A 27,721-nucleotide genomic window follows, 5' to 3' on the forward strand; every position below is an offset into this window, starting at 1 on the left:
TCTAATTTACATAGTGAAAGTAATCGTTCTTTAACGATATTATACAAGAAAGTATATTGTTTATATTAATTTTAAAATTATCTTTAGAATATATAAAAAAACAAAAGAAGGAACTTTTAACGTTTTGCTTTTGAATTATCTTCTATATTAGCAGCTCCTGTTAGATTGACGACATGTGTGAGGTATATTCTTTTTGTTTTATTTTTGAACAATAAAAGTGTCTTATCAAAGTTATCAATACAAAAATGACTGAAACTTATAATTGTAGTACTATTATTGAATTCTGTCAACAATATAAATATTGATTAATACATATCTTAAAAATATATTGTAAAATATATATACATCTATATTTTTTTCAATGAAGAATAAAATGAATAAACCTATATAAAAATCTCGATATTCTTAAATTATTTTAATACTCTATAATAAAAACAGTATTAAAATATACCATTCTTCTTTTTCGAAAATATCTTATTACATTTAGGATCAATTAAATATTTCAAACTTATATAATATATTTTCAATATTTCATAAATAATATTGTAAATTATCGATCATTATTTTATTTTCCTGCCCTCAATTTATGCTATTTTCTTAATGCAACGCGATCTGTAATTTTTATACTTATTGATTTTACCTTTGGTGTAATAAACTCTTTTATACTCGATTCTTCTTTCCTTCGACCTCGATAAGATTCAAATAATCGTATCGAGTATTACGTACCTTTGACGCTTCTCACGATCCAATAAATGTTAAGAATAGGAAAGATGAGAGATAGTTTCAAATTTTTTATTGCTTGAGAATACGTCTATACGAACGAATGAGTGAGTGTAAGAGTGGATACAGAGGAGGTAAGGATATATAAGAAAAGCATAAAACGATCATTCCTTCTTACACTCGTTTTCAACTTGATTGGACTTTCTCATCCTAACTGCACGGTTGCAAGAATGGCCAAGCTACGAGACATTCACCACGAAGAAGTCGAAGGAGCTTCCTTTTCAAGAAGTAAACAAGCTGATTTTATCTACATAATGGAATTACGTTGGCGCACGTAATGCGGGAGTGGCTCCTGTAAAAACGAAAGATCACAGCCTTGACTGAGAAAGAAAGGAAGAAAGTAAAAGGAAAAAAAGAAATAAGGAAAAAAGAAAAATGCTTTATAATGATCGAGTCGCGACAACAAAAAAGCCATCGTTTTTTATCTTCTATTTTAGATATATATGCGTTAACGAATTAAAACGTCAAAGGAAACGTTGAATTGTTGCTTTTTTGAATACTTGAGTAATCAAATATTTTTAAGTACATCTTTTCTCGTCCTTTGTAATGCTACCGATTTAATCGGATGAGAAATAAGAAACATATTCTGCCAGAAATAGTAAATATAGAAGTAGTTACGTTTTTGAAGAAAATAAACTATATTGTATAGTCTTGCAATATAAGGAATCTTCAAATAAATGATACGTCACTGATCGACGTGCTTTCATCTAACTAGTAAATTTTATTAATGATCAAAAATTGCGTGTGCGTTGTTTAAGTGAAATAACGTAATTGACTATTTTACAGTTTCGAAAGATGCATACATTCCAAAAATCATTTTAGTATATGTAGCTGAAATTTAATAAAATAAGGGAAAATCAAAGGAAGCATGAATATCTCTTTGATATTTATACGAAATTACAACAATGATAGTTCGATGCAAAGAAAGCTGTCTAATTTTCATGAAAACTTTGCCGGTGGATTTTAAATCAGTCCGGAGCTCTACAAGCCCTACAGTTGGACGAATATTGGATTAGATTATCGCAGCAAATATTCTGCATTGTCGACCGAGCAAATTCACTCCCCGTTGCTATCGAAATTACGGTTATTAAAGCTCAGCGATATCGCGAACCACCGAACAAATCCCTCGATTAAAATCATAGACACGTATGTATACGTGGCTTTGATCGAGATTCGATTCGTATAGACGGGGAAAAGAGAGAAAGAGAGAGAAAAGAGAAAGAGAGAAGAGAGAGAAAAGAGAAAGAGAGAAGAGAGAGAAAGGGAGAAGAGGGAGAAAAGAGATTTGATCGAACCAACAATGGACAATACATATACTATAATGTTTATCTAACGATAATAATTCATTGTTATTATTGTTATTATTATTATTATTATTGTTATTATTATTATTATTATCATTGTTATTATCAGTAGAAACTCGAAAATGATGTACATACGTAGACAGAACGAGGAAAGAAAAGCGCTCGGAAAAACGAGGTCTTTTCGATTTAGCAAACTTTCGTGAGTTTTCATTAGAGCTTCGAGAGTGTCGTACCAACCAAGAGTGCTGGAGGGTAGAGAGAAGGACCGACCGAAGGCAAGCTGCTACTCTCACAAATCCTGATAGGGGAGCGTTATGTAGTCGTAAATCCCGTACTTGCAGGTGGAATAAATTTCGGAACATTTCCTCGTACCATCGACCTTCTCAGCTTCGGCGTATTCCTTGTGAAGATCGACTTCGAAACGTGATGAGGATGGTCTGCAAAAGAAAAAAAAAAAGAAAGAATGGAAGAAAAAAGATAAAAAAAGAAAAGAAAAAATAGATGTCCTCGTTAAAACAAAAACAAAAATGTTATGATTTTTCAATTTTATAGGAAAAATAAAAGATTCGAATTTATCAGAGCAATTCATAATTAAAGAATAAATAATTCAAGGACTCCTATTATTCTTCGTCGTATACAAATTGGTTTACTCATTACGTCGAAGAAACTGCGAATTTATCTGGAATATATGAAGAGACACGTTAATACACTCACGTGAACAGGATTCTCAAAAGATCTCCAAGGACACCAGCATTGAGCTTCCAGGGCAGTCGTGTGGTCTCGCATATAGATCTGAGAAGGCACTGTCGAGCCGGATAGCCGATTCTGGAGGCACGTAACGAACGATCCATCATCTGGTTTCTCTTCTTCAACTTTGCTATAGGATACGGCGAATAGTAAAGCGAGACAAATGTTTGTCTTTAAGGGGAGTTTTTAAAAAGCTCGGACCGAGATAAACGCATATACGCGGATCCGTTCCGCGAACAAATTCTTTCTCTTTTCTATTAAACTCTTGGACACGAGTGTTACTTTCTTCCGTCGCTTGATCTTTCTCTTTATTCTGTATGTGTATCTATTTGCGACTGACGAATGACAAGAAAATTGGATCAAATTTAGTGAGAAGAATGGATAGGAAAAAGCTAGTGTGTTCTTGATGAGAAGATTGTTGTACTTACTTAAACAGCGAAAACAATACTCACGAAAAATGAGATTTTCTAAGACTATCTACGGGATATCTCGCTTCTGATCGATAGGATTTCTGTGTGACGTTAAATCGCTTTGATTGAAAAGAGAACATTCACTTTGAAGTGTCACGGGATATAGTATAATTAACGTCAAAGGGATATAACGGGAAGTTGGATGAAAAATGACTTTTGTTCGTCCTTTGAAGAATCCATCTATGTCAGAACACAAGTATCTACGGTATATGTATATATGAGACTGTACTTCTCTTAGTTGAGAAGTACAGAGAAGGAGAGAAATTTCACAATACAGGTAAACAACAAACGAATCTGATAAATAGAGTACAATAGTGAATTCTCGAAATTAGGTAATTAGAATCTCTGTAATGTTCGTTCAATTGCCTTTTAATTTCGTGCAAATAACAAAGAAAAAAAATAAAAAAAAAGGAAAAGCTCGCAATACGTAGTCAAAAGGAATCGAAAGGGAGAAAATAAGATGCGGATTATTCGTTGCGAAGGATCGATTTTCTCGAAGGAAAATTGACGATGTTATGCGACAATCGGTAGACGTAGGAACGACAGATTTAATTACTCCGTTCGATAGTCGATAGTCACGAATACCCTTCTACGAGACGATTCATCTTATCAACTTCGAAGATTGATTAACGTTACTCTTCGAGAATCCATTCGAAGCAGTCGCTGTCCTATCTTCCTAACAAGGCTCCTTCCGATGAACCGACACATTCGTGCACTAGCCTGATGAATCTCCCCTTTCTCCTCTCTACGTGCACGACTCTCCCATGCTTTATATACCTTCTGTCCTCTCTTGTCTATATATGTATGCGTATGTGCACGCGCACTTGTATATATATATATACGCGCGCGCGTGAGTGTGTGTATGTGTGTGTGTGTGTGTATGAACGTGAGCGCGCGCATTCCCTTGTGTGTGTACGTACGAAGCCTAGCGTGTTCCGCGACAGATGCGAGACATTTAAATTGAATTTGGCAAGTACGAGAGATTTGCATACTGACGTTATACCATCAGACGGTGAGTTGCACCAAGATCTCCGTCAGAAGGTCGATGATGCCAGACATATTAAAAGACTCTTTGTAATCTCTGAGAGAGAGAGAGAGAGAGAGAGAGAGAGAGAGAATATAATTCGTTCAATATGTCGTTATACATGACTATACAAATTTACTCAATTACCAAGAATATTTTTCTTCAAATTATCTACCATCGAGATTTCGTTTTATAACAACGTAAAAAATATCATGCAAAGTTCTATTCGTTTTGTTAAAGAAAAATGTCTTTCATATTAAAAAAAATTTTAAAAAGAATAAAATTATTTGAAAATAATTATTTACTGAACTGACGGAACTTTTCAATAAATCTAAGATAATACTCGATCGTTAATCGTTAAATGCGCGTTTCGTGAAGAATAAAAAAAAATGATGTCAATATTTAATAGTTGTATCTTCAAAATACTATATATCTACGTATATACTATATCTCATTATATTTTTCCATAAATTGTCAAAGGATAAATGTTCAAATCTTCTCAAGCGAAAGAGATTAATCGTTTAACTGAGTCCAAAGTTCAGACGATGAATACCAGTCCCGATCTCTGCCGCGATATCAACAAAATTTACATCCTGAGTGGTGCTTTATAAAATTAGTGTCCTTCGAAGGTCTATTGCGAGCGAGATATCAAAGACTGTCTCGACCTTATCCCGATCTACCCAGGTAAAGAGAACGTTCTATTTAATCTGTATTTTAAACGCTAGATTACACTGGATCGTTTATACTAACGATTTAAATTTTGATTCCAACATGGTATAGACCGTGGTGCGATCTATGCTTTTTCTTTGCCTTTTCTCTTTCCCTTTGACCTCTAAGTCGATATCATCCTTCGTCGGCAACTTATAATTCGCCTCGAAGAAAAAGGCAACGGACATCGAGTACGTCGTGATTGGATCGTCCAAAGGTATTGCGAGGGCAAAGAATATCTAGAAATGAAAGAAAATTATAATTATGTATATATATATATATATTTTTTTTTTCGATCTCTCACAATACATAAATTTCGTCCACTTGAGATTAAAATTATTCCGAGTTGCTCTCTAGAATATTTCTTGCTATATCTGTTTACTACGTTTGCGAGTAACTGTAATGTATCTGAGAGTATAGTTCAACTATCTGAAAGCGATTGCGTTGTATAATATTTTCAAATCGATGGAATATTATTATCAGAGAGCTACATATTTTACGGAAATACCAATCGATTTCATATCCTGAAAGTAACTATTGGATAATAGCAGCACAAAAATGTCTGCAAGAAAAGAATGAAGGAAATATGAGACCTTCAAATTATAATATATACTTACAATAACAATACATACATATATGAAAAAAATTCAATATTAAACAGATGAATGTTAACGTTATCTCATATTAGGATGCTTATCCTAAAACAAACAATATAACAAATAAATTTAAACGGGCATAGGCGAATCTCGAATAGATATCACTCTGAAAGTTGCTGTCTCAGATAGTAAGCTCTCGACGAGCATGTTAGTGGCTATCCGAGAATAAAAATTTTCTACGTTGTTTTCAAACGTATACAAAATTTGAGAGTACTCTCGAAAGCAACTATTTCCAAGAAATTCTCAAGTGGACGGCTGCTTTAAGAATAGGATCTTTCAGAGAAACACTTCTATACGAACTTTTCCATATTCTTCTCTCGCAAACTAGAACGTCTTCTTTAAAACTGAAGCCAATGATCGATCAGTGAAGCTTATGAAAATAACGCAAGCTATCCTAAGGGAAGGAAAACGAGAGAGAAACGAAGATGAGACGAGATGATGCACATATAGGGTGTTTTAATTAACTCGAAAACCTTTTCAAATATCTTCGTTGCTGTTGGTAATGATATAGGTATTGATGTTATGAAAAAAAATATTTGAAGGAAAGTATCATTTAATCTAATGATAGTAATATTGTAATTAAGACAATAGTTTTTTCTAATAATAATAATATTGTGATTAAGACAAAAAATGATCAAATGATCATCGGGTTTTTTTCTTTCTTCTCTTTTTCTTTTTTTAATAAATTAAATCAAAAAGTTTTTTCCTTCGACATATTTTCGTATCATCAAAAGCAACAGAGATATATATTTTAAGTATATATTCGACTTAGGTGAAACACCCTATATATAGACGGCTCGCTTTATCTTCGAATCGAACGAACCCTAAAGACAAGCAGGGATATCCTCGAGTGTCTATTTTAAAAAGACGCAACCTGTTATGTAGGCGTACCAGGCTATCCCCCTTCATATTCATCGACAAGTTATCGCTGTTAACCGATAGGATCGAACAACCGGATAGCAATAACCAGAGAAAGCGGAGGTCGAGAAGGGTTAGTTAACTCCTTTACTTGTTGCTTTCTCGACATTAACGAGGGGCAACCAAGAAACCAAGCTAACCTTCTAACATTAACCATCATTCCTCACTATTCGTTCGCTTCATCTTTGTCGTAGTTATATTCCTACTTCTGTTATAGTTAAAATAGAGTGGGGGAAGAATGAAGGTATAAAAAAAGAAGAAAAAAAATGAGAACATAACAGACAAATGATACTTTGACTTTACTCTTATTACTCATAAACCACGTTGAAAGATTATTGTAAGATATGAAAGAATGATAAGTACAAGAGATTCGTTAGTTATTTTTAACAATAAATTAATTAACGTAAGTTATTTTTACAATAGCACATTTTTAAAGATACATCATTTGATACACACACATACATATATATATTAATTATTAATTACAATACTATATTAATTATGATAATTAATAATTATATAATAAAATTATATATTATAATGATATATCGGATAATTATTATCTTTATATTACTTATCGTTATGTCTATCAAATTATATTATTGATTATACACAAAATATAGCTACATTATACGTATATATATATATATATATATATATATGCATATGTAATACATACGTAGTAAATACGCAATGATGAGGTGGCTTGATAGGATTCCGCCACGAGTAAGCTGGAAAATAAAGTTGCGGCGGACTGCGATTAAAGCCACCCTCGCGTTGATTACTAAACTGGACGAGCTGCTAGTTCGCTGGTAACTCGTTGCCTGCCTGCCAGTCTCGTCGACCAAACCAGCCGAAAACGGAAATCGATGGCCTCGCTTATCAACGGCCACTCTCCTCTCTCTTCTTTCTTTCTCTCTCACTCTCTCTCTCTCTCTCTCTCTTTCTCTTTCTCTCTCTCTCCCTCTCTCTCTCTTTCTCTCTCTCCCTCTCTCCCTCTTTCTCTATCTCTTTAAGTCTCTCCATTTCGTCGATCACACTTAGAGGGTGAGAAATCAGTACACTCTAACCGTACCTAGCGAAAATAATTTTATGTTCGGTTCATTAACACAGGGGAATCCCAATTTTCTCTTGAAAATCGTTTATGATTTAATTTCCTCTTATATATAATTTCGTTTAAATTTCGTGCGATAAATGAATTTGATCGCAAATACTTTAGAATATTTCGTTATTAAATGTCACTTTAACTTTCGTATTCTTCCTTTTTCTTTTCTTTCTATTTTTGAAGATTGTATTGTTTTACTTTTTCTTTTCTTAAATAGTTCTGCATCTTATAATCGTCCTTTTCTTAGTCTATTAATTTGTTCTTCGAATTGAAAATAATAAAGTACTCATTCTATATATTTCTCTCTTTCTCTTCTAAGAAGAATCTTTATATTCTGTCATTTTTGTTCTGTTTCGATCGTTAGTATATATCAATTTCATTCCTCGTGATCTATATAAATAAACTAAATAGTCATGTAATCTTTGAAATCCACCCATTATTCAGTTCACGAATATCAACATGAATAAATGGGATTTACGCGATAGGAAATATACCTACATAGGAAATTTCGATTTTACAAATTCGATTAAGCGAATTACGAAGTGTGTACTTCCGGCCGAAAGTGCGAGGCTTTGAATTTTCCGATTGAAAACGACAAAGCATTCATTAAAACATCGAACGCGTACGGGAATCATGTCGGCGGCATATCGAACGACACATCGTTCCTCTCTGTACCTTTCTTCTTCTCACTCTCTCTCCCTCTCTTTCTCTCTTTCTCTCTTTCAAAACACACACACGTACACACATGATGCACCAACTGCATTTGCAATATTATCGCGACGCAATCAGGGCACGCGGCGCGCCGTAGTTCAAAATGCCAAACGATATTACGAGCCCTTCGTCACTGGCAAATACGTACGGCAAATAAGCGCCGCCCGCGTGTACGCAAATATTAATTAACAAGCCAACGCGTTGCATTTGTCGCTTGAACTGTTCGAAAAGGCAGATCGAGCTCAGATTTTGAAGAACGAAGTGAAAAAATTTTAGCAACTTTGTGTATTCAGACTTATTTCGCTTAGCTTTACCGCGATAGGCAAAATCGATAAAGTCCAATTTATCGACCAAGACAATTGTAAATATTATTACTTGATTTTTGTCATTTCCATGCTTGTGCGATTTTTTTAAATGACTGCAAATCGAATCAGAATTAAACATAAAATCTCGTTGATAAGTAACTTCATTTTTGAGTCAATCTGTCTGATCGTTTAAATCAATAAATGAATAATATACATGCAAACAATACTTTTGTAATAATAGTTCTAATTTTTTATAAGGATTTTCAACAGTCTCAATTAAACGCTAAGATAATCGTTTGTTACAGTTTTTGTTATGTAAAGAGCATAAGAAACTTTCTGAGGTTTTTTTTTTTTTTTAAAGAAAATAAAAACGTATCAACGTAAATATAATGATAAATTCTCACCCCCATTTCGCTTTCCTCGGGATAAGAAAGACTCCTGATATGACGTCGTACAACTTCCGTCATATTTCTTCCCATAGCATTAATCGAAATAAGAAGAAGCGAGACGACGAACCTGAAAAAGAAAGATAGACGAAGTTAAAAACTATTTTAAAAAGCATCGACTAGATCGATCTAATTGATCTTGATCGATTTTCATTGAATACTATAATTGTCATATAACCATCCGTAACGAATACCTAACAACTTATCAAAGAGTAAAAATCAAGACGACGATGTTTCATTTAATATCTCAAAGAACAAATCTATTCTCACTAACCTTTTCCATTACTTGTTTTAATTGAGAATGGTACGCTTTATTTACCATTGCTGTGGAAAGATATTTAAAATTGTCCAGTCCATTGTACTCTCTGCTGTCCACAGCAGGAGGATCGAAAGACCGCGGGTCATGGAGAAAGAGAGAGAGAGGGGGGGAGGGAGAGAAAAAGGGAGAGAGAGAGAGAGAGAGAGAGAATGGAAACGATATTTCAATCTTCATTCTTTTACAATTTTGCTCTTTTTTTCCCACCGTGGCGAGCCGATGGGTAATCCGCATATCGCGACGAACGGTAGATAGATTTTCTTTTGAGGGTATTGGAGGGAGTGGCTGGTGATAACGCTGGCATCGTTGGTGGTGAATGTATGAAGGGTAGGTCATGAAAGCAACGAGTTCGAGAGAAAGAGATAGAAAGAGAAAGAGAGAGAGAAAGAGAGAAGAGGCGGGTTGATTGTAACTGGTCGACCAGACCAAAGAGAAATTGCATTTCCTACCACGTATATCGTCAACTCTTGCGTCATTTCGTTTAAACAAACCGCGTCCATTGCTGCTTGGTATGGAGGCTTTAGTATGACCAGCCTCACCAAAGAGGTGCGGAACTCCCTTTTTGGTAGATTTACCAGCCACTTTGATTACGCTCTTGAAAATAATCCCAACTGGAACCTATCTCGATGAGAAAGTCTGTGATGCTTTTCCACCTAACCATCTCTCCATTTCTCTTTAACTATTATTTTTAATATACATAGATATATACAGAATATAAAATATCAACTTTATCCATTTGAATTATTTCCTTTATTTTCAATAATATCACCAAAAGATAGCTTATAATAAATTACGTATTTCTTCATATCGTATTACACACAACTTTTGTATATAATATTTTGGTATATTACTGAAAATAACAAAAATAATTCAAATGGATAAAATGAATGGTCCACTCTGTATATATATGTATCTCTCATAAACTCTTGCTGATACACTGATACATATGCATAGCATGATTATATTACATCGCGATACGAAAATCGTTGGATCCTGCGTACTCTGTCTCCTTAAGCAAGTACCACGTCTGTTGGATTAATGATACGACAAGGACTTTACCTTGGTTTAGTAAATAAATAAAAGCAAGCTTTTGGAAATGCGCCGAACGATTATGCATATGTATGATACTATTCGTTACTACGATAACACAAAATGTAAATCCAGCAAAATTATGTAGAACGTTGCTATATGTATATTTCATATACTTGTTTTTTCGTTTTCTTTTTCTTCTTTTGTATCACACGATATACGTAATATGTTTTTTTTTTTTGAATAGAAGAGAACGCATTTTTTCTATTTAAGATTCATGATATATCTCCGTTGATCTCGATACTAAATATAAAAGTGACAAAGCGTTAATAGCCGTGTACGATTTTTACGATGCGAAAGAACTTCTTAGACCAGCTTTGGCTTCTAAGCTTAAGAACTCCGAGGACTTGTATTGAAAGGATTTCGTTGTTCCACGAACGAGAAGAACGTGAAGCCGCAATAAAATCGTTTCAAGTGCCACGATCGGTACCTACTCGACAAGCGTTGAAATTGATGATAATGGAATCACTATTGAAAATTTTCTTTTCTTTCTCTTTCTCTTTCTCTTTCTCTCCCTCTCTCTTCTTCTCTTCTTCTTTTCTTCTCTTTCTCTCTCTCCCTCTCTCTTTCTCTCTCTCTCTTCTTCTTTTCTTCTCTTTCTCTCTTCTATAAATTTTTTAGCATTTTATACGAACGATAAGATCGTAAGCGTTAAAAACAAAAATATTTCGAAATAATAGAAATAAAATTCTATTATTTTCCAATCCGCGCATTTGTTCCCCCTAGACGTTTATTTCAAGCCTATCAAACTGTTGTTTTCGAAAAACATTTGCGAACGTTGTAAATGCCGCTTATGTAATTATTCCACTCGCCGCGACGAGAGTTTCATTGATATTTGCCCAATCGAATTATTTTGTTATTTTTGTAAAACGATCCGATGGTTCGCAAAAATTTCCTACTATCGTAACGTAACATTACGTAATCTGTTTGGTACACTTATCCCCGATATGGATATCGATATCGATTTTTCTTCTTTTTTCTTTTAAATTTATTTATTTGTTTAGTTTTTGTTGTTCTTTACTATACATACCTACGTAATAGGCATCGACACAAGGGAAACTTTTATCGCGATAAGTATTTCCATTGCGTAAACTAAAACTAAACTAAAACTAAACTATAACGAACGTTATCCTAATGAATATTATTTGAGTTGGAACTTTAAATTAAAAAAAAAAAAAATAGAAAAAAGGGAAAAAAGAACGTCTATTAATTTGAAAAATAATATGAAAGAATCATTGATAGGATAATAAAAATAACGATATTTTCGAAGAAATAAAATAACTCCAAAATATTCCTTCAAGTTACATTCACGTGAATCTTTAAATTTCAAAATGATACCTTTTTACAATTAAAGATTTGAGGGGTGGGGTTTATAGACGATCGCAAAAAGTTTAATAAAATTCTCGAGTCATTATTTCTTTCTCTCTCTTTAGTCCCTTGATACCTTTACCATAACGTCATGTTATAACTATAATCGTTACGTAGCTGGAAGATAGGGAAAAGGGGAAAAGAGGTGCTCATAAAGAATATAATTATTATCAAAATCGATCGCTTATATAAAAGAAACGATAAAGATCAAGGAAAAGAAACGATCATTTCTAAAGGAACGACCCATCCATTAGTAATTTTTTCTTCGTTCCAATTCTCTCTTCCTCTTTCTCTCTCTCTCTCTCCCTCTCTCTCTCTCTCTCTCTCTCTCAAACTTGTATCTATCTACCTCGTTCTAACCACATAAAATCGCAGCAAAGTTCCATTCCGGAGAAGCTTCCCGTCGGGAGAACATTCTGCGGCAGACACCTTGATTACAATCCCGGAGTAATTCCCCGTGTCCTTTCACCGAGTAAAGGGCAATCGTGGAAACGTCAGTAAAAACGGGCACATTTATATTTTTCGGAGGGCTTGGCTGCCTAGCTGCCTGGCTGGCTGCCTGCCTACCTATCTCATTCGCTAACAACCCTTTGCCAACCAACCCAACGTCCTCCAACCTCTCTCTTATATAATCGAATTCTCATCAAATATTTAATAAACCGTTCTCTAGCAGTCTTTCGAGAATTTCGATTCGTTGATTCAATTAAGTCTTATTGATTCTGCGATCGATACTGCACTCAATGCTCCGATGATGAGACGAAAAGGGAAAAAGAGAAAAACAGAGAGGAATATGGAAAGTAATTTCTTCATTAGTAACTCGTAATCATTTTCTCGTTCACGATCTTTGAGCTATCGTATTTATCTCTCTATATGAAAAATATTTTTTGACAGTGAAACATATTTCAAATAAGTTCGGATAAGAAAGCATCGACTATAGTCCTTGAACATTTTTATGATTTTTGTGACATATATTATCGATATTCTCTGCAATTGAAAGTTTTAATACATACATGTACTCTTTCTGTGAAAGAAATTTATCAGAGTAACTGTCGTTATTGAAATAAAGTTAAACTAAAACTTCGTCTGAACAAAAAAAAAACAGTCAGAGAGAGGAAGAGAGAAAAAATGAAAAAGATTTCATTTAATTTTTGGAAGAAAAGTAAAAAGCTTCATGAGGGCACTGATTAATTAATAATAAGAAAATTGATAGCATAAGTATGGAAGAAAAGTTGCTCGTGGTGGTCGTTATAAACTAGAAAGGGCTATCATTAATTGTAGAAGAAAGTAACGGGTTACGACTTCTTGATGAGGGTTAAACGTACCGGCGTCTATATTTTAACTATACACTTATATATATATACAAGACATTGCTGTAAAAATATTAAAGTACCTGAGTTTAATTGTTACTCCACTTAAACTTTACGTTTCTTAAATGATCGAAAAAAAAACAATAAAAGATAACGATTAATATACAAAGAAATTATAAAGAACTATCTGTAATTTATTTAAATGTATTAATAAATTTTTTAAAAAATTGTTCAATAAACCGAATAATTTATTGTGTTAATAGAACGTCACGTTAAGAGATTACGTAGGAATGTTGTTATGTGCTCTACGAGGAAAAGTCAACAAGCAAGGGCAAAATCCTTCGGATTTCTGGATGTCTCGTTATGCTGAACTCTACCGAAGCAAGCAAACGAACAATGTGTAAACAAATCGAAATCCACGCTTTTGGAATTCTCGCACGCAAAGCGTCCCTTTCGTGTTTCTAACGATATCATGATGATGTTATAGGATTTAAATTAAAGATGTTTTTCAATTTGTCACTCACCCGATCGGCTTCATTTTTGGCAGGAAGAAGAACCCGTGAAGGACTGACGACTGAAGTGACAAAGAAATCAGTTAACCTCGCCGAGCAAGCACATTACGTAATCAATTTGCAACCGACTAAAGAATTACCGTTTAACGTGCTCCGGAGGATGAAGAGACAAAACTCGTACGTATGTTCTAAATGAATGAATTCATTGAACCATCTATGAAGCAACCGGAATCTCTTCATAAGAAAAATAAAAATAAAAAAAATTAAGTAGTCAACACGCGATCGAACACAATCACTTTGACTTATAAAAAAGAAACTTGTCGATTATGAATGAAGATAGTAGAGTCATATTCATTAAAATTTATTAAACTGTCCTACTAATACTAAAATATATACGTACGTATATAAATAGTATAAGTCGCTTATTATTCAAAGTAAGCTATTATAAACAGTTAAAAAAATAAAATTTGTACTTACCCTTCAAGTCAATTCAACTTAATTTCAAGTTAAACATGATAAATATAATATATGAACGTTTTTCTCATTTCAATTCTTAAAATATACTTCTGATATAATAGCTTACACTCTCTCTCTCTCTCTCTCTCTCTCTCTCTCTCTCTCTCTCTCTCTCTCTCTCTCTTGATACGTCTTATATATATATATATATATATATATATATATATATATATATATATACTTGATACGTCTTATATATATATATGGATTATAAATCTCATTTTCATTGGCATCAAGCGATACAATGAAAACTTGGTTGGTTTTATGACTTTGTAGTTCGATTCGTAAGACTGGTCAGTCTCCGGGGTGGAAACGGCCAGGGAACTGAGCATCACCTGACATAGCGTTTCCTTCGAACATAGTTATAGAAAACTCAATTTAGGAAAACCATCCGATGGATTTCCGATCTCGCGTCGCACCATATACGTAAGTGAATAACATGTAACTGGCTCCGATTTCGATCGTTTCGCATTGATTCCTCGTTTTCCTCCACAAAAAGAAAGAGAGAAAGGGAGAGAGAGAGGGAGAGAGAGAGAGAGAAAAAATCCGTGACCGTTTTCGACATCCTTTTATATCCTATGAAAAATAATATCGAATGGACTAGACGAGTGACATCTTATAAATCTCTAGATTTATCACGATATCCCGACAAAACTATCATATTTTTTTCGCAATCTCGATTTAAATGATTTTAAATAAAAAAATAGAAAGAGAGTGAGAGAGAGAGAGAGAGGAAGAAAGAGAGAGAAAGAGAGAAAGAAAGATCAAAGATTTTTGTTATCGGAGATATGCTACACTCTACTTTTGTCTTTAACGACATTTTTCCAAATGTATGTCTAAATAATGTTCCTGTCAGTTTACCAGTATTCATTCTCTGCATATGTACGTATAGGAATACATATCTACGTACATATAATATATATCTACATGTATATATGCCAATAAATTTAGTCGTGCGATATATGCACATACATTTTCATACCACGAACAGACCCATGTCGATCAAAGCACGCAAGGCCGGTGCTCCTCATGTAACTCGATTTGCATTGAAGATTTTAGCCGATCGCTTTTGAGCATTTTGGACGTACGGAGTTTCGATCTACCTTTGATTCTCGATTATGTCGCCCGGCATAACCGTTCGCTTTACGAGTTAGAGAGAGAGAGAGAGAGAGAGAGAGAGAGAGAGAGAGAGAGAGAGAGAGAGAGAGAGAGAGAGACAGAGATGGGAGAGAGGGAAAGAAGGAAGATATACAGGGTGAGACAATAATTGTGATCTACTTGAATATCTCCGTTCTGTTTACAGATATGAAGAAATTTTGTTTATAAAAATTGTACAGAAGGAAACTATAATATGGCAGTAATAACATTTTCTAGATGGACGTATAAAGGACATATAAAGATTAATTTTATTTTATTTATTCTTTTTCTTTTTTAATAAAATTATATCTTCTTAATTGCATTGGTCAACGTAATTCGATATATATATTAGAGGGATCGGAAAATAATGTCGCTTTCTTAAATTAAATTCAAACGAATAAATTTTTAACAAGTTTTTATTTTTAATCACAATCAAATATCGACATGCGCAAAACGACATTACTTTCCGGTCCCCCTAATATATATATATATATATATAAGATATTTTAATTTAAATATTACTAAGCATGTAGAAATACGACCAAAATTTAGTAAGAGTACTAGTACGAAAGTAACGGTTCTTATCTTGCCTCTTTATTCTGCGCTTACGTATAATGATATAAGGTTAAGCGCAGGATAAGCGCAAGATAAGTGCAAAGAAAAAAGAAGAATAAGAAGAAGATAAGCACTGATTAAGCGAAGAATTTTTATAATGAAAGGAAATCTTTCAACTTTTCCATCATTCAAGTTCGTACATTATTGATTATTAATAGTTCTTTTATCCCTTATTTTAACTATTTTAAATCTATGACATTATCGAAAAATTTTTAATTTAATTATAGTGATATCTTCATTACAAAAGAAAAATCTTTCGGATTATGGATCTTTAAATTTTGTACATTGGCAATAAAATTATATTTTTAAATTAAATAAAATTAAATAAAATACAAATTTAAATAATTCCATTATATAATACTCATGTTCTTATTTAAGAAAAGAAAATTATTAACAATTATACAAATTATTAACAAAATCTATTTTATTATACCGATATTATTGCAATATCTAAATAAATAAAGAATAAAATATATTTGTAAATGGTGTTTATTTTAAATCTATACAATTTTTCATTTTAAAGATATCGCCTTCGAAAGATTTTCATTCATAATTCATAATTCATATAGTACAGCTGTTCGTAGTAGTACTACTACTACTGCAATAGTAGTACTAGTACTACTACTACTGTAATAGAGTAGTAGTAGTAATGGCCGCGTAAATTCTCGAAATTTATATAGATTAGTGTATCATTGATCCAATTTAAATTAAATTATATAAGTCAATTAACTAAAATATCTTCCACTTACATAAGAATTTCTCCGAAACTAGAAGTCGTAGAGATTTGAATCAACCACCATTCTAAAAGGCAGACTTCTCTTTATTTTTCAATTGTTAATAATTATTATTAATAATAAAATTAACAATTTATTATAAATAATTTTTATAAACAAATTCTTATAAATTTATTTTGTCAAAAATAATTCAGATTGCGGCTGATTTATAGAATTACATAAATTAGTAAATAATTAATAAATAATAAATAAATAGGTATAAAAAGTAAATTAGTTTTTTTATCCAAAAAAACAATTTTTTTGCATTATTAATAACCACATCTTCCATTTACAAAGAAATTTGTCGAAGACTAAAAGTCGTCGAGATTTGAATCAGACATCATTCTAAAAAGCAGACCTTTTTCTATTTTTCATTGTATTGTTAATAATTAATTAACAATTTGTTACAAACAAATGTAATTTTTATAAACAAATTCTTACGAATTAAATTTATTTTAATTTGCCAAGAAAAAGATCTTATTTACGTGTCTGTGATATGTACAATTTCTGTAAAGAAAATTTCTCCGTATCTTTAAAAAAAACGGAGATATTCAAGGTGATCAAAATTATTGTCCCACCTTGTATATAGAAACCTCTTCATTCCAATCTCCGTGTACTCCTCGAATGAATCGAACGGGACTCGAATAGGATTGGATCGATCGATCGCACACCAAATTTATTTGTTCATTGAGCCTCCTGGCATGAGTTCGAACTACGAGATAAATGTTCATGAGGGACAATAAGATCAATTTCCATTTAATTATTCAACAAGAATTAAATATTCATGACAATTAAAATCATTTAATAACTTTTTATCGGAGTAAAATATTATTGTTTCACAATTAAGGCTTCGATTAAATTTATAAATTTACACTCTTTCTCCTCTTCTTATGTTAAATTCATCACTCCGTCATTTCTATGTTCTAAAATCGTTAAGAATTGTTTTACCGTATTTTATAAACGTCTATTCGATTTATATCCTGCTTTCGTCGAACTAAACGAGCTTGAGAGGAAAGGGAAAGAACGAAGGATCGATCGATCGTCGAAGCATCGACGCTTTTTCGTGCGAAGATTATCGGCAGTCCGGATAAGCTCGCGTTCTCAATCAACTTTATAGACGAACTTTATGGCCGGTCGATAGATAACCGTTTTAAAATCCGTAAAACGAATACATGTTCTTGAGTCGGTATAGATCACGTTCGTTCGCTCTTCATCATTTTCTAACTTTTCTTCAATACCGATAAATTAATTTGAAAAAAATAAAACGAAACAAAACAAAACAAAACGAATAAACGATCCATGTTATTATTGAAAAAATATTACGAAGCAACGTGATATAAAAATTCTTCTATAGCACTTTCCATCGTTAATATCATATTCATCGAATTTAGATCCCTGATATAGCACTCACTCTAGTTTTATATAAAAAAATAGCTATCATGATTCTCCGTTGAAGCTCGTTTCGTCGAGTAACGAAAAACTAATTCCCCTGCGGTTCATCCCTTTTCGGTTGTACATTCTGGCTTTCGAAGAACCCCGTGGAAATTGCACGTATCTGTTTAAGAGCTGACAAAGCTAGTTTTACAAAGAACGCATCTGGGAATGGTCCGAGTTGAACCAACCTTATAAACGATCATCGAGAGAAAAGAAAAAAAGAAGGAGCAAAGAAAGGGGAAACTGGTGGACTGAAAAATATGGTACGAAAAAGAAAGGAGAGAGAGAGAAAGAGAGAGAGTCATCTGCAAAAAATGTCGAATCGTGTCGAACGATCATATTGAACATAAAAAACGAATCATGAAATTCAAAGCGTCTTCGCAAAACGTTCAACTATTTGTTGGGTTATCATTGGAAGGATAGAAAGTGGTTAAAAAGAGAAAGAGAGAGGAAGGGAAAAAGGGATGGAAAATATGTTGCCTGACAGATGAGAAACTCGAGATGTCGCAACAGTTCTTTCCTCAACCACAATTTACTGTCCAGGAAATATGATCCCTCCATGAGGATCTCTGATCGAAATTGTCCTTTTCAATGGAGATGAAAATTTTTTATAAAAACAAAAAGAAAGGAAATAGAGAGTTTTACGTTTCACTCCACTTATCGCACATTATTATTATTATTATTATTATTATTATTATTATTATTATTATTATTATTATTATTATTATTATTATTATTATTATTATTATTATTATTATTATTATTATTATTATTATTATTATTATTATTATTATTATTATTATTATTATTATTATTATTATTATTATTATTATTATTATTATTATTATTATTATTATTATTATTATTATTATTATTATTATTATTATTATTATTATTATTATCATCACACAGCTGTCATACGATTGTATCTTGAGTAAGTCTAAGATCCTAATTTCACTTTTCAATAGCCAAGCCCTTTTCCATTCCCTTTCCATTTTTCTCTCTCACGAATGTTTCCTCTTAAAGGAAACATTTTCTAAAAACCCACGAGAAATACATTTTGACTTCTGAGCTAACTACACATTCAAAAATTTACTCTCTACTGTTAAAAACTTTCTCTTCAGTTACCATTTATGAACTCACAAAAATAAAATACACATCCCAACATACTAGTTCCAGAGTTATTTATTGTATTCGGAGACGAACTCATATTATGACCTGGTTACTTCTGAACCCAATAACAAGAGAGAGAGAGAGAAAGAAGGATTAAAATGTAGAGATTACTCGAAGGATAAGAAAAGGAGACTGGAGCAATCACGACTTAACGATCCTTCCTTTCTTCTTCTTTTCTTTCTTTTTATACTTACAATTCGTAGAGAAAAGATTGATGGATCGTTAAATACAACATCTTCGTATGTGCTTCAACAGTAATAGATAATACTGAACTAGTTCAAGAAGAAAGTTTTCTGTTGGTGAACATGTCGTAATACATATTTGGGAAAGGGGAAATGTTTCTTTGATATTATAAATGAAAAATATCTTACTAAGAGAGAATAAAAATAATGTCTTTCATGAAAATCTTATGAAATTAAATTTAAACTATTCACACTTTAAATAAAAACGAATATTCTATTGTCAAAGAACTCCGTTGTTAATGGCTAACATTATTTTAAATATTCCTGAACAATTTCTATCATTTTCATCGCATATATGCATTTTTTGTGAATTATTTAATTTTTGAAATGCTTGCCACTTTGAAAGCGGAAATCGAATCGATTCGGAATTACTCATGGATTCTCGCTGCAAGTAACCTCATTTTTTATATAAATTTTTAATCAATCCATCCAGCCGTTTAGACGGTAGAGTAGATACATTTACTCATACACACACACACATACACGTACACACACATTCTTATTTTACGTACGAGACGCAAAGATCTAAAAGAAATGGCAAAGATCCCAAATAATTTCACGTATAATCGTCTATTTTACTATATCAAGAAAATAAGAAACTCTTCGGTTATGAATAGAAAGAAAAAAGAAACGAAGGTTATAAAAATATAGATCGAATCTTAACGATTGATTTTGCTGACAACCATTGAAATAAGCTATAATTGCGAAACGTCGAACGTGAGCTGTGTAGACACGTCAAATAGATCGACAATATTTTATTTATTTATTTATTTATTTATTTATTTATTTATTTATTTATTTATTTATTTATTTATTTATCATATAAAAAAAAAATAGTCAAAAACTGCAAGCCCGAGTTGATATGCTCGACATATAGATCTAGATATATACGTGTAAAGAGCATGGAAGCGAAATTAAATGTGTCGACGGGAAACAGTATGGAATTGTCGTTCCGATCGTGAACGAATCTGAGTGATAAATGCATCGAACTACGCTACGGATCATTCGACAATGATATATACATGCATACATACATATATATATACATACATATATATATATACATACATATATATATACATATTATACATATATATATATATACACATATATATATATATACGTATATATATACATACATATATATATATAAATACATATATATATATACATATATGCATATGATAGTTATACAATTCATTAAATATATAATTTTGTCAAAAATATGTAAAATTGTAACATTCGATGAAAGGAAGCAAGAGAGAGAGAAAGAGAGAGAGAATTGAAATATCGGTACAATACGATAAAAATGAACTATATTCGATAACTGTAAGCGGAAATCATCTGAAAAACATTCTATAATTGACCTAACATTTCATTAATCTTTTCGACCTTTTTCTGAGAGAAAAGTTGCTTGATTAGAGACACGGTTGTCGTTTGTCGAGACGAAGGAAAAACTCTTGACAAAAAAGAAGCGAAAGAAAAGCAGCGTTGGTCAACTCGACTCGTTGACTTGACTCTCGTTGACTTGATTGATTGACGATGTCGCGTCGCATTCCTCGCAATGATTTTTTTTAATAAAAAAAAAAAAGAAAAAAAAATGGACAAAACTAATTTATAGTTATAATGTCTCGCTTACGAAGAGGATTAACTCGACGAGAATTATCGATGAGATTGTAAATATAATAAATACAATATACGATACTTTATAACCAGAATTTCTAGTTTTACCATTTTTCATAGCTATTGGTTTAATTCATAAATCATTGCCGTTTTATTGTAATAAATTGCTTACTTATACCTTATATATATATATATATATATATATATATATATATTTATATGTATATTATATATTATATATTACAGTAATAATAACTATACGTTTATATTTTCAGTATCGTTTGTATTATATTGTAAACATATAAAACAAGAAAAGAAAGTGGAAGAAATGAAATGAATTCATACGTCTTGTAGCGGTCTGAGCTAACAATAAGCAACAAGTTTGAAAAGTAGATAATCGTTGGATCATACTTACTAGGAAGACAATCGAAAATCGATAATGGATAATACGGCCGATAAGAAAACCAACGACCTTCGCATATGTGTGAATAATCGAATGTTGTAAATAAGTATTTCGATGGGGAAAAAATCGCAATATCTTGATCATTGTTATCTATTAGTAAACAAAAATGTGCATTTTAAATTTGTAAAATTCACTTTAATATTCATCTTTTATCTATCACTATGTTGATCATCGAAATAAAAAACAATAAATTGAAAAATTTACTCATTTCTTATTTCACAAAAAAAAAAGGAAACTCGAAAGATACTAATTAGAAAAGACTAGAAAATAGAATGGTGTATGGTAGTTATCGTTGTTCGAAGGGAAAAACTTCGAAACAAAAAGGACGTTCGAGCAATGTGAAATAAAAAATTTCTCTCGCGATCAGTAGAGACTTGGGGAACAATTCGGAAACGTCGTCGACGACGTCGCCAACGAAATCGACGGCGTGAAACGGACGACGATGAGACGGTTAATTACGCGCTAATTAACGTCGAAAAGATCGTCTCTCGTTTGCCTTCTCTTTTCCTCTTTCCCTCTTTTCCATCGCCTAGTAATCTTTACGGACAGGAATGTAATTAGTTTTTCGAAATCAATGAGAACACGACGGCGTCGTGCTGTTCTCGTAAAAACCTCACGGAATTGCTTTTTACGTTCTCGTTCGACGAAACTTCCGATGGAATATCGTACATTCGATGAACGCGACGAACTAGTCGTGTTGAGTACGTGGTTCAACGATAAAAAAAGATCAGAGCTATTTGGAAGATGGTGAGAAACGGGGTGTAAAAGGGGTTTTAGAGGAGGTTGCTAGTGAAAATGGGGTGGGTGATACTCGGGAGATGGGACGCGTCAACGTACGAAAACAATAGAACAAAAATGGCGGGCCGAGCGGAAAATTTTTGACCTCTCAACGATACCATTCTCGAATGGACTAGAGAATTTTGTCAAAAATACTCGCGAAATGATACGAATGGCAGTGCTGCTGGATAAACGAGGGCGGGGGATCAGGCGGAGAAGACAGGCAGAATGTGGAAACGTGGAGAAAAGAGATTGGCTCTCGCTTCCGCGAGACAATAAAGGAGAATCCGAATAATATTTTCTGGCCGCGCTTCAACAAAAATAATCTCCTCCTCTGTGAGAAGGAGATTAAAGACGACGAGTCTCGAGGCTGCCGGTGAATCTTTTTTCTTTTTCTTTCTTTCTTTCTTTCTTTCTTTCTTTCTTTCTTTCTTTCTTCCTTCCTTCTTTCCTTTTTTTCGTTTTTTTTCTTTTTTTTTTTTTTTTTTTTTTTTTTTGAAAAAATCCGAATAGCACGAGAAAATATTCTCACGGTTATACATATTATATCCACCATATATATACTTGTACATGTATATGTTTCTATGTTGACGCAAGAAATGAAAAGGATCATGTTAGAAATACGGAGTTATTTCGCATGCAAAAATAAGATGTTACATTATCCGTTAACACGTTGAATGTCGTAAGAATCACAGATGACATACAAATACTGAAAGTATACTTTAATAAAAGTATAATGTTGAATTTTTCTGAATTTTTTTATCTACTAACAGTTATGAAAAATATATTAAATGAATACGATAATCTATATAAAATCACATCGGGAGTCAATCTCAGTTATATTAATTTCTGAATATATAAAAAAAGTTTTCTAATTAACGTAAATTATGAAAAAAAATTGTTTGGATCTCTCTCTCTCTCTCTCTCTCTTTCTCTCTCTCTCTCTTTCTCTCTCTCTCTCTTTCTCTCTAGTCGTGATATGACTAGTATTCATAAAAGAAAGAGAGGAAGATCAAGATAGATGGACAGTAAATTAATCAGGTTAAACAATGAGATTTCCACAAGTGTTTTTTATCGTGTTCAGCTTTCTAAAAAAGAAGATTGACCTACGACTCTCTCTTTCTCTTTGTCTTTCTCTTTCTCTATCTCGAGTTTTCTCACTAGTCCAAGTGTCGCTTAAAAGCGTTAAACGACGAATCGACCAGCAGCGAGCCACAGGACGATTAATTTTGCAAATTAAAACATCTTCGTCGAGAGACAGCCGCTGAAAGAATTGTAATTCTACCATCGTGTCTTACAATATCCTCGCTTTTTCAATTATCCTCTTATTCCGCCAACAGCAGATCGTCATGCTAAAGCATACTCTAACTTATTCACCAGATTTTTTCGACGAATCTTTTGAGAGATCTCTTCGGTAGAACTCTTTAACGATATTATATATATATACACAAAATATTTCAACGTAATACTTGTGAATTAATTATCACAAAAACCTATCGATAATTATTATATTCTATTATATATTAATTAATTTTAATATTTTAATATTATATAATAATCTTAATATATGAAAATGAAAATAAATAATATAAATAATCATAGTTACATTAAAAAAAAAAAAAAATATTAATTCAATCACAGTTTCATATAAATTCGATATAAATAACTCTTCTGACGAAGCAAAGAGTATTAAGAAAACTTGGAGGAAAGAAAGAATCGGACGGCCAAGCAAATTTGTCAGGGTGGAAGCTGAAAAGTACTTTGAGAATGAGGTTGGCCAGCCAAAAGGGTTGATCCTAATATCTTCGAAAATGGGAAAAGACGAAAAATGAGGTAAAAGAGTAGGAGAAATTTAATGGTACGCATTCAATTGCCGTTCGAGTCCGAAAATTGCAGTACGCCCCGTTGATATCATCCCGATTACGTCACCGTGCGGAATAAACGCTTTCCGCGTAGAAGCACGCGTGCGCATTCATACATATATATGTATGTACGTCGTAGCAGAGATGATCCGAAGGAACCTTTTGCCGATGAAATACATACCGACGATTCGTTTGCGAAAAGGCTACCAGCTACGTGGCTGGTAAAGTAAATCCTTTACTCGACGTTAACTCGACTCAAGCTCGACCACGAAATCGGGTTAATCGATTTCCAGTTATCTTCTCCCTCTATACTTTTTCTCATGTATCGCTTGCAACATCCAAGCTAATGATTTTTTGCATCATCTTGCACCTCAAGCTTAGAGAAACTTTTAAACCTCTTCCCTCAACGCTTTCTTTCACCTATTAGTATAAATCTATTATTAGATTTATACTAAATAAAAAATACAATATAAAATTTCTTGTTAAGTTATATGATTAGAGCAACTCTTTCCAATAATTTGATCTATATAATAAAAGAATGTGAAAATTTTGTAATAAAAATTCTATCGAAGCATTCGTATCTTCATAATCGTTTCTTACAAAGAGAAAAATTCTATATGAATCCGATACTACCGCAATTTCGATGGAGTATCGAGACCCATTGAAATGCGATCTCGACAAGTTATCGTAGTCGGCATCGTAAACGAGCGATCAGGTCGGTCACATTAATCCCAGGCAAACCGTAAATCGTGAGAGGTGGCCGTTACTTGCGTAAGTAAGCTCATAATCGTTTCGTCTGCTCCCCGAGAGAGAGACAGAGACAGAGAGAGAGAGAGAGAGAGAGAGAGAGAGAGAGAGAGAGCAAGGAAAAGGATGAAAGGGAAGTTCAAAGAGGCGCACGCGCCCCCGAACTTTGGAGAAATAGTAGACGAAACTAGTCTGACGTCACCCAAGGCGCTTCTACCCACCCTGGACCACGGAATGGCCCGGACTCGCTATTTAACGTGTTTACTCCATAGCCTCATTGAAGTTTCGAAAACGTGTCCTCGACTCCACCGACTTCAAAGACAAGTCCTGTCGTTAAGCCGTTTGAATATTTGAAGAACAAACGAATCTAACTTTCATTACTTTCTTTTCTCTTCTGTTGGAGGGAATGTTCAAAAATATCTTTATAAATTTTACAACGAAATTATCTATAAATTGTTTTGATATTTAGTCGATTTTCAAATTCATCAAGTTGAAATTTTCTATATAAGAAAGAAAAAAATAAACCTAATTAAAGAGATTTTAATTATCGTGAAATTACCACATCTAATAACTCTTGGACTACAATCTTTTTATTTTCTCTTTGTTAACCATATCCTCTCGGTAATGAGCAATTTCATATTGACTTTCTTTCGAATCCATTGGAAAGCTATTATTTTATTAATCTCCGGTTTTCAAATGAATTCTGCCTAATAAATAAATCCCTAGGATAACTAGAGTCCGATCCAAAAGTAAAAAAAAAAGAAAAAGAAAAAAAGAAAAAGGAATAAGAAAAGAAAAAAAAAGAAAGAGATAAACCGATGATAATAAACTCGAAGAAATACATACCTACGTTTGATATTCAATTTGAAGAATTTTTTCACCGTATCCTCTTTGGGAGTACCCTCGAACGTGTACGAGGTCATCGGGTCAGTGAAAAGGTCGCGATTTAAATCACATGGGCGGGGCTGAAGGTCCTGGATATCAACCAACAGTCGCCATCTGGAAACCGTATCATGAACCTATCAGTTATCATGGAGGGATTAAAAAAGCGTAGAAGAGAACGAAATCTCGAAAAGGAAGCGGTAAAATACTACATATCGTAGTTTCAAGCAGGTAATAAAACTTTCTTTCTCTTGAAAGATTTCGCTCTTTCTGTACTCTCTCTCCTATTTTGTATGTATATGCGCGCGCGCGTGTGTGTGTGTGTGTCTGTATGTCCGTGTGTGTATATATATATGTATGTATGTATGTATGCATATATGTATGTACATTCTTGTGAAAAATAAGAGTTCACGCACAATAACATTACTTTGCTATGTGCATCAACGGATTTATTCTTTTATCCAAGCTTACATTCCAACCTTTGATCTCAAAGTGAGTTATATGATCCTTCATCATTTTTTTCCCTTCGCACAATACCAATCTCTCCGCTTCATTACTTTCGAAACGCTCAACCTTCCGTTTTAAAAATTACCTCCTTCCTTTAACATTTTATAGATGATAACGTTTTTATGAAACGCTCGAGACTCATCAAATAATTTATCTTAGATGCAAAACTTAACAAACTTGTAAGGAAACGTCGTTAGAAATTTGTAGGAGCAAAAAAAGTGATTCTTTTTTTATGGTACTTAATATTTAATCTTTTATATTTATATTTTTATTATATATACTTAATCTTATTAATAATTAATATACTATATCAATAATAAAAAAAATATTTCGAACCTATTACTATTATAAATATAAGTTAGCATTCTAAAATTTTAGATAATTATTAAATAGATATAAATTCTGTAATTCCGATTTTTGATACGTAATTTTTATTGTCTCCTATTATTGTGAATATATACCATGAGGTCTTAAATATATTTTTGACAAAATTTCAAAAAATAAAGCAAATACTAATGTATAATAAATACACAAATATACGAATATCACCAAAACCAATCATTTCATATATCAAAAATTCATTTTATAATATAATATAAAAAATCCTTTTTATAATAGACTTTCCAACATTAGTTAAGTATCTAATCAGATACATTGAAAAAGTTACTTTTAATGATGCCTTATAATATACTATAACATTATTAGTTATTTTAGAAATATCATTCGAGTCTTCAAAATTTTATCGTCAATGATCAAAAAATAAACCTATGATAACGTTAACATGTTATCTATCTTATTTATCTACATTTAATCGAAGCTTACCGTTAAATCACCAGCCGTGTTATATCCTGTACGCTTGTTGATGCATGTCTTCGCAGCGTTGTAAGCGTCATGATGTTGTTGACACGTATGGTTCCGCCAACGATGTAGTATTATACGTTGTTCTATTAGAACATGTTCATCGAACCCTCAAATCGAAATTAATCGGAATAAGGCTTAGTTCTTATGGATCGTGATGTGAGGTTGACGAATTGAATGGTAGTAAGTCAAGTATAATAACATAATATATATTCTTATGATACACTAATTATACTAATAAGTCGCGTTATGTGATCTACTAGTTTTGAACTGTACTTTAGTAAAAAGTTTTTATTAGTACCTTGAGAGTTATTTAGCTACTAACTATCTGACAAGATGGTTGAAA

General features: G+C 32.6%; 1 protein-coding gene across 4 annotated transcripts; it reads right to left on the reverse strand.

The window, feature by feature from the left end:
- Nucleotides 1-577: 577 nt before the first annotated feature.
- LOC118449599 (uncharacterized) lies at nt 578-27,540 on the reverse strand. Of its 4 annotated transcripts, none has more exons than XM_085660560.1 (7): nt 27,340-27,540; nt 25,975-26,127; nt 9,133-9,244; nt 5,076-5,272; nt 2,799-2,909; nt 2,322-2,521; nt 578-1,072 (listed from the first exon to the last, which is right to left on the reverse strand). In XM_085660560.1, exons 2-6 carry the CDS (start codon nt 26,049-26,051, stop codon nt 2,374-2,376), a joined length of 645 nt encoding a protein of 214 aa, XP_085516686.1. In that variant the 5' UTR covers nt 26,052-26,127; nt 27,340-27,540; the 3' UTR covers nt 578-1,072; nt 2,322-2,373. The 4 variants fall into 4 exon arrangements, with proteins under 4 accessions (XP_085516686.1, XP_085516685.1, XP_085516684.1 ...); XM_085660559.1 differs by having other exon boundaries at nt 2,318-2,521; XM_085660558.1 differs by having other exon boundaries at nt 2,220-2,521.
- Between the last annotated feature and the right edge of the window lie 181 nt (nt 27,541-27,721).

This window comes from Vespa mandarinia, chromosome 12, assembly GCF_050613455.1.
Source record: "Vespa mandarinia isolate Hongniang chromosome 12, ASM5061345v1, whole genome shotgun sequence".
Lineage (NCBI taxonomy): Eukaryota > Metazoa > Arthropoda > Insecta > Hymenoptera > Vespidae > Vespa > Vespa mandarinia.

Coding starts and splice junctions, on each gene's coding strand:
- LOC118449599 (XM_085660560.1), bottom strand. CDS start 26,051: ATGACCTCGTACACGTTCGAGGGTACTCCCAAAGAGGATACGGTGAAA. Junction 9,245..25,974: donor AAATTGAATATCAAACGTAG/GTATGTATTTCT, acceptor TTTCTTTTTCAG/GTTCGTCGTCTCGCTTCTTC. Junction 5,273..9,132: donor CCGAGGAAAGCGAAATGGGG/GTGAGAATTTAT, acceptor TTTCATTTCTAG/ATATTCTTTGCCCTCGCAAT.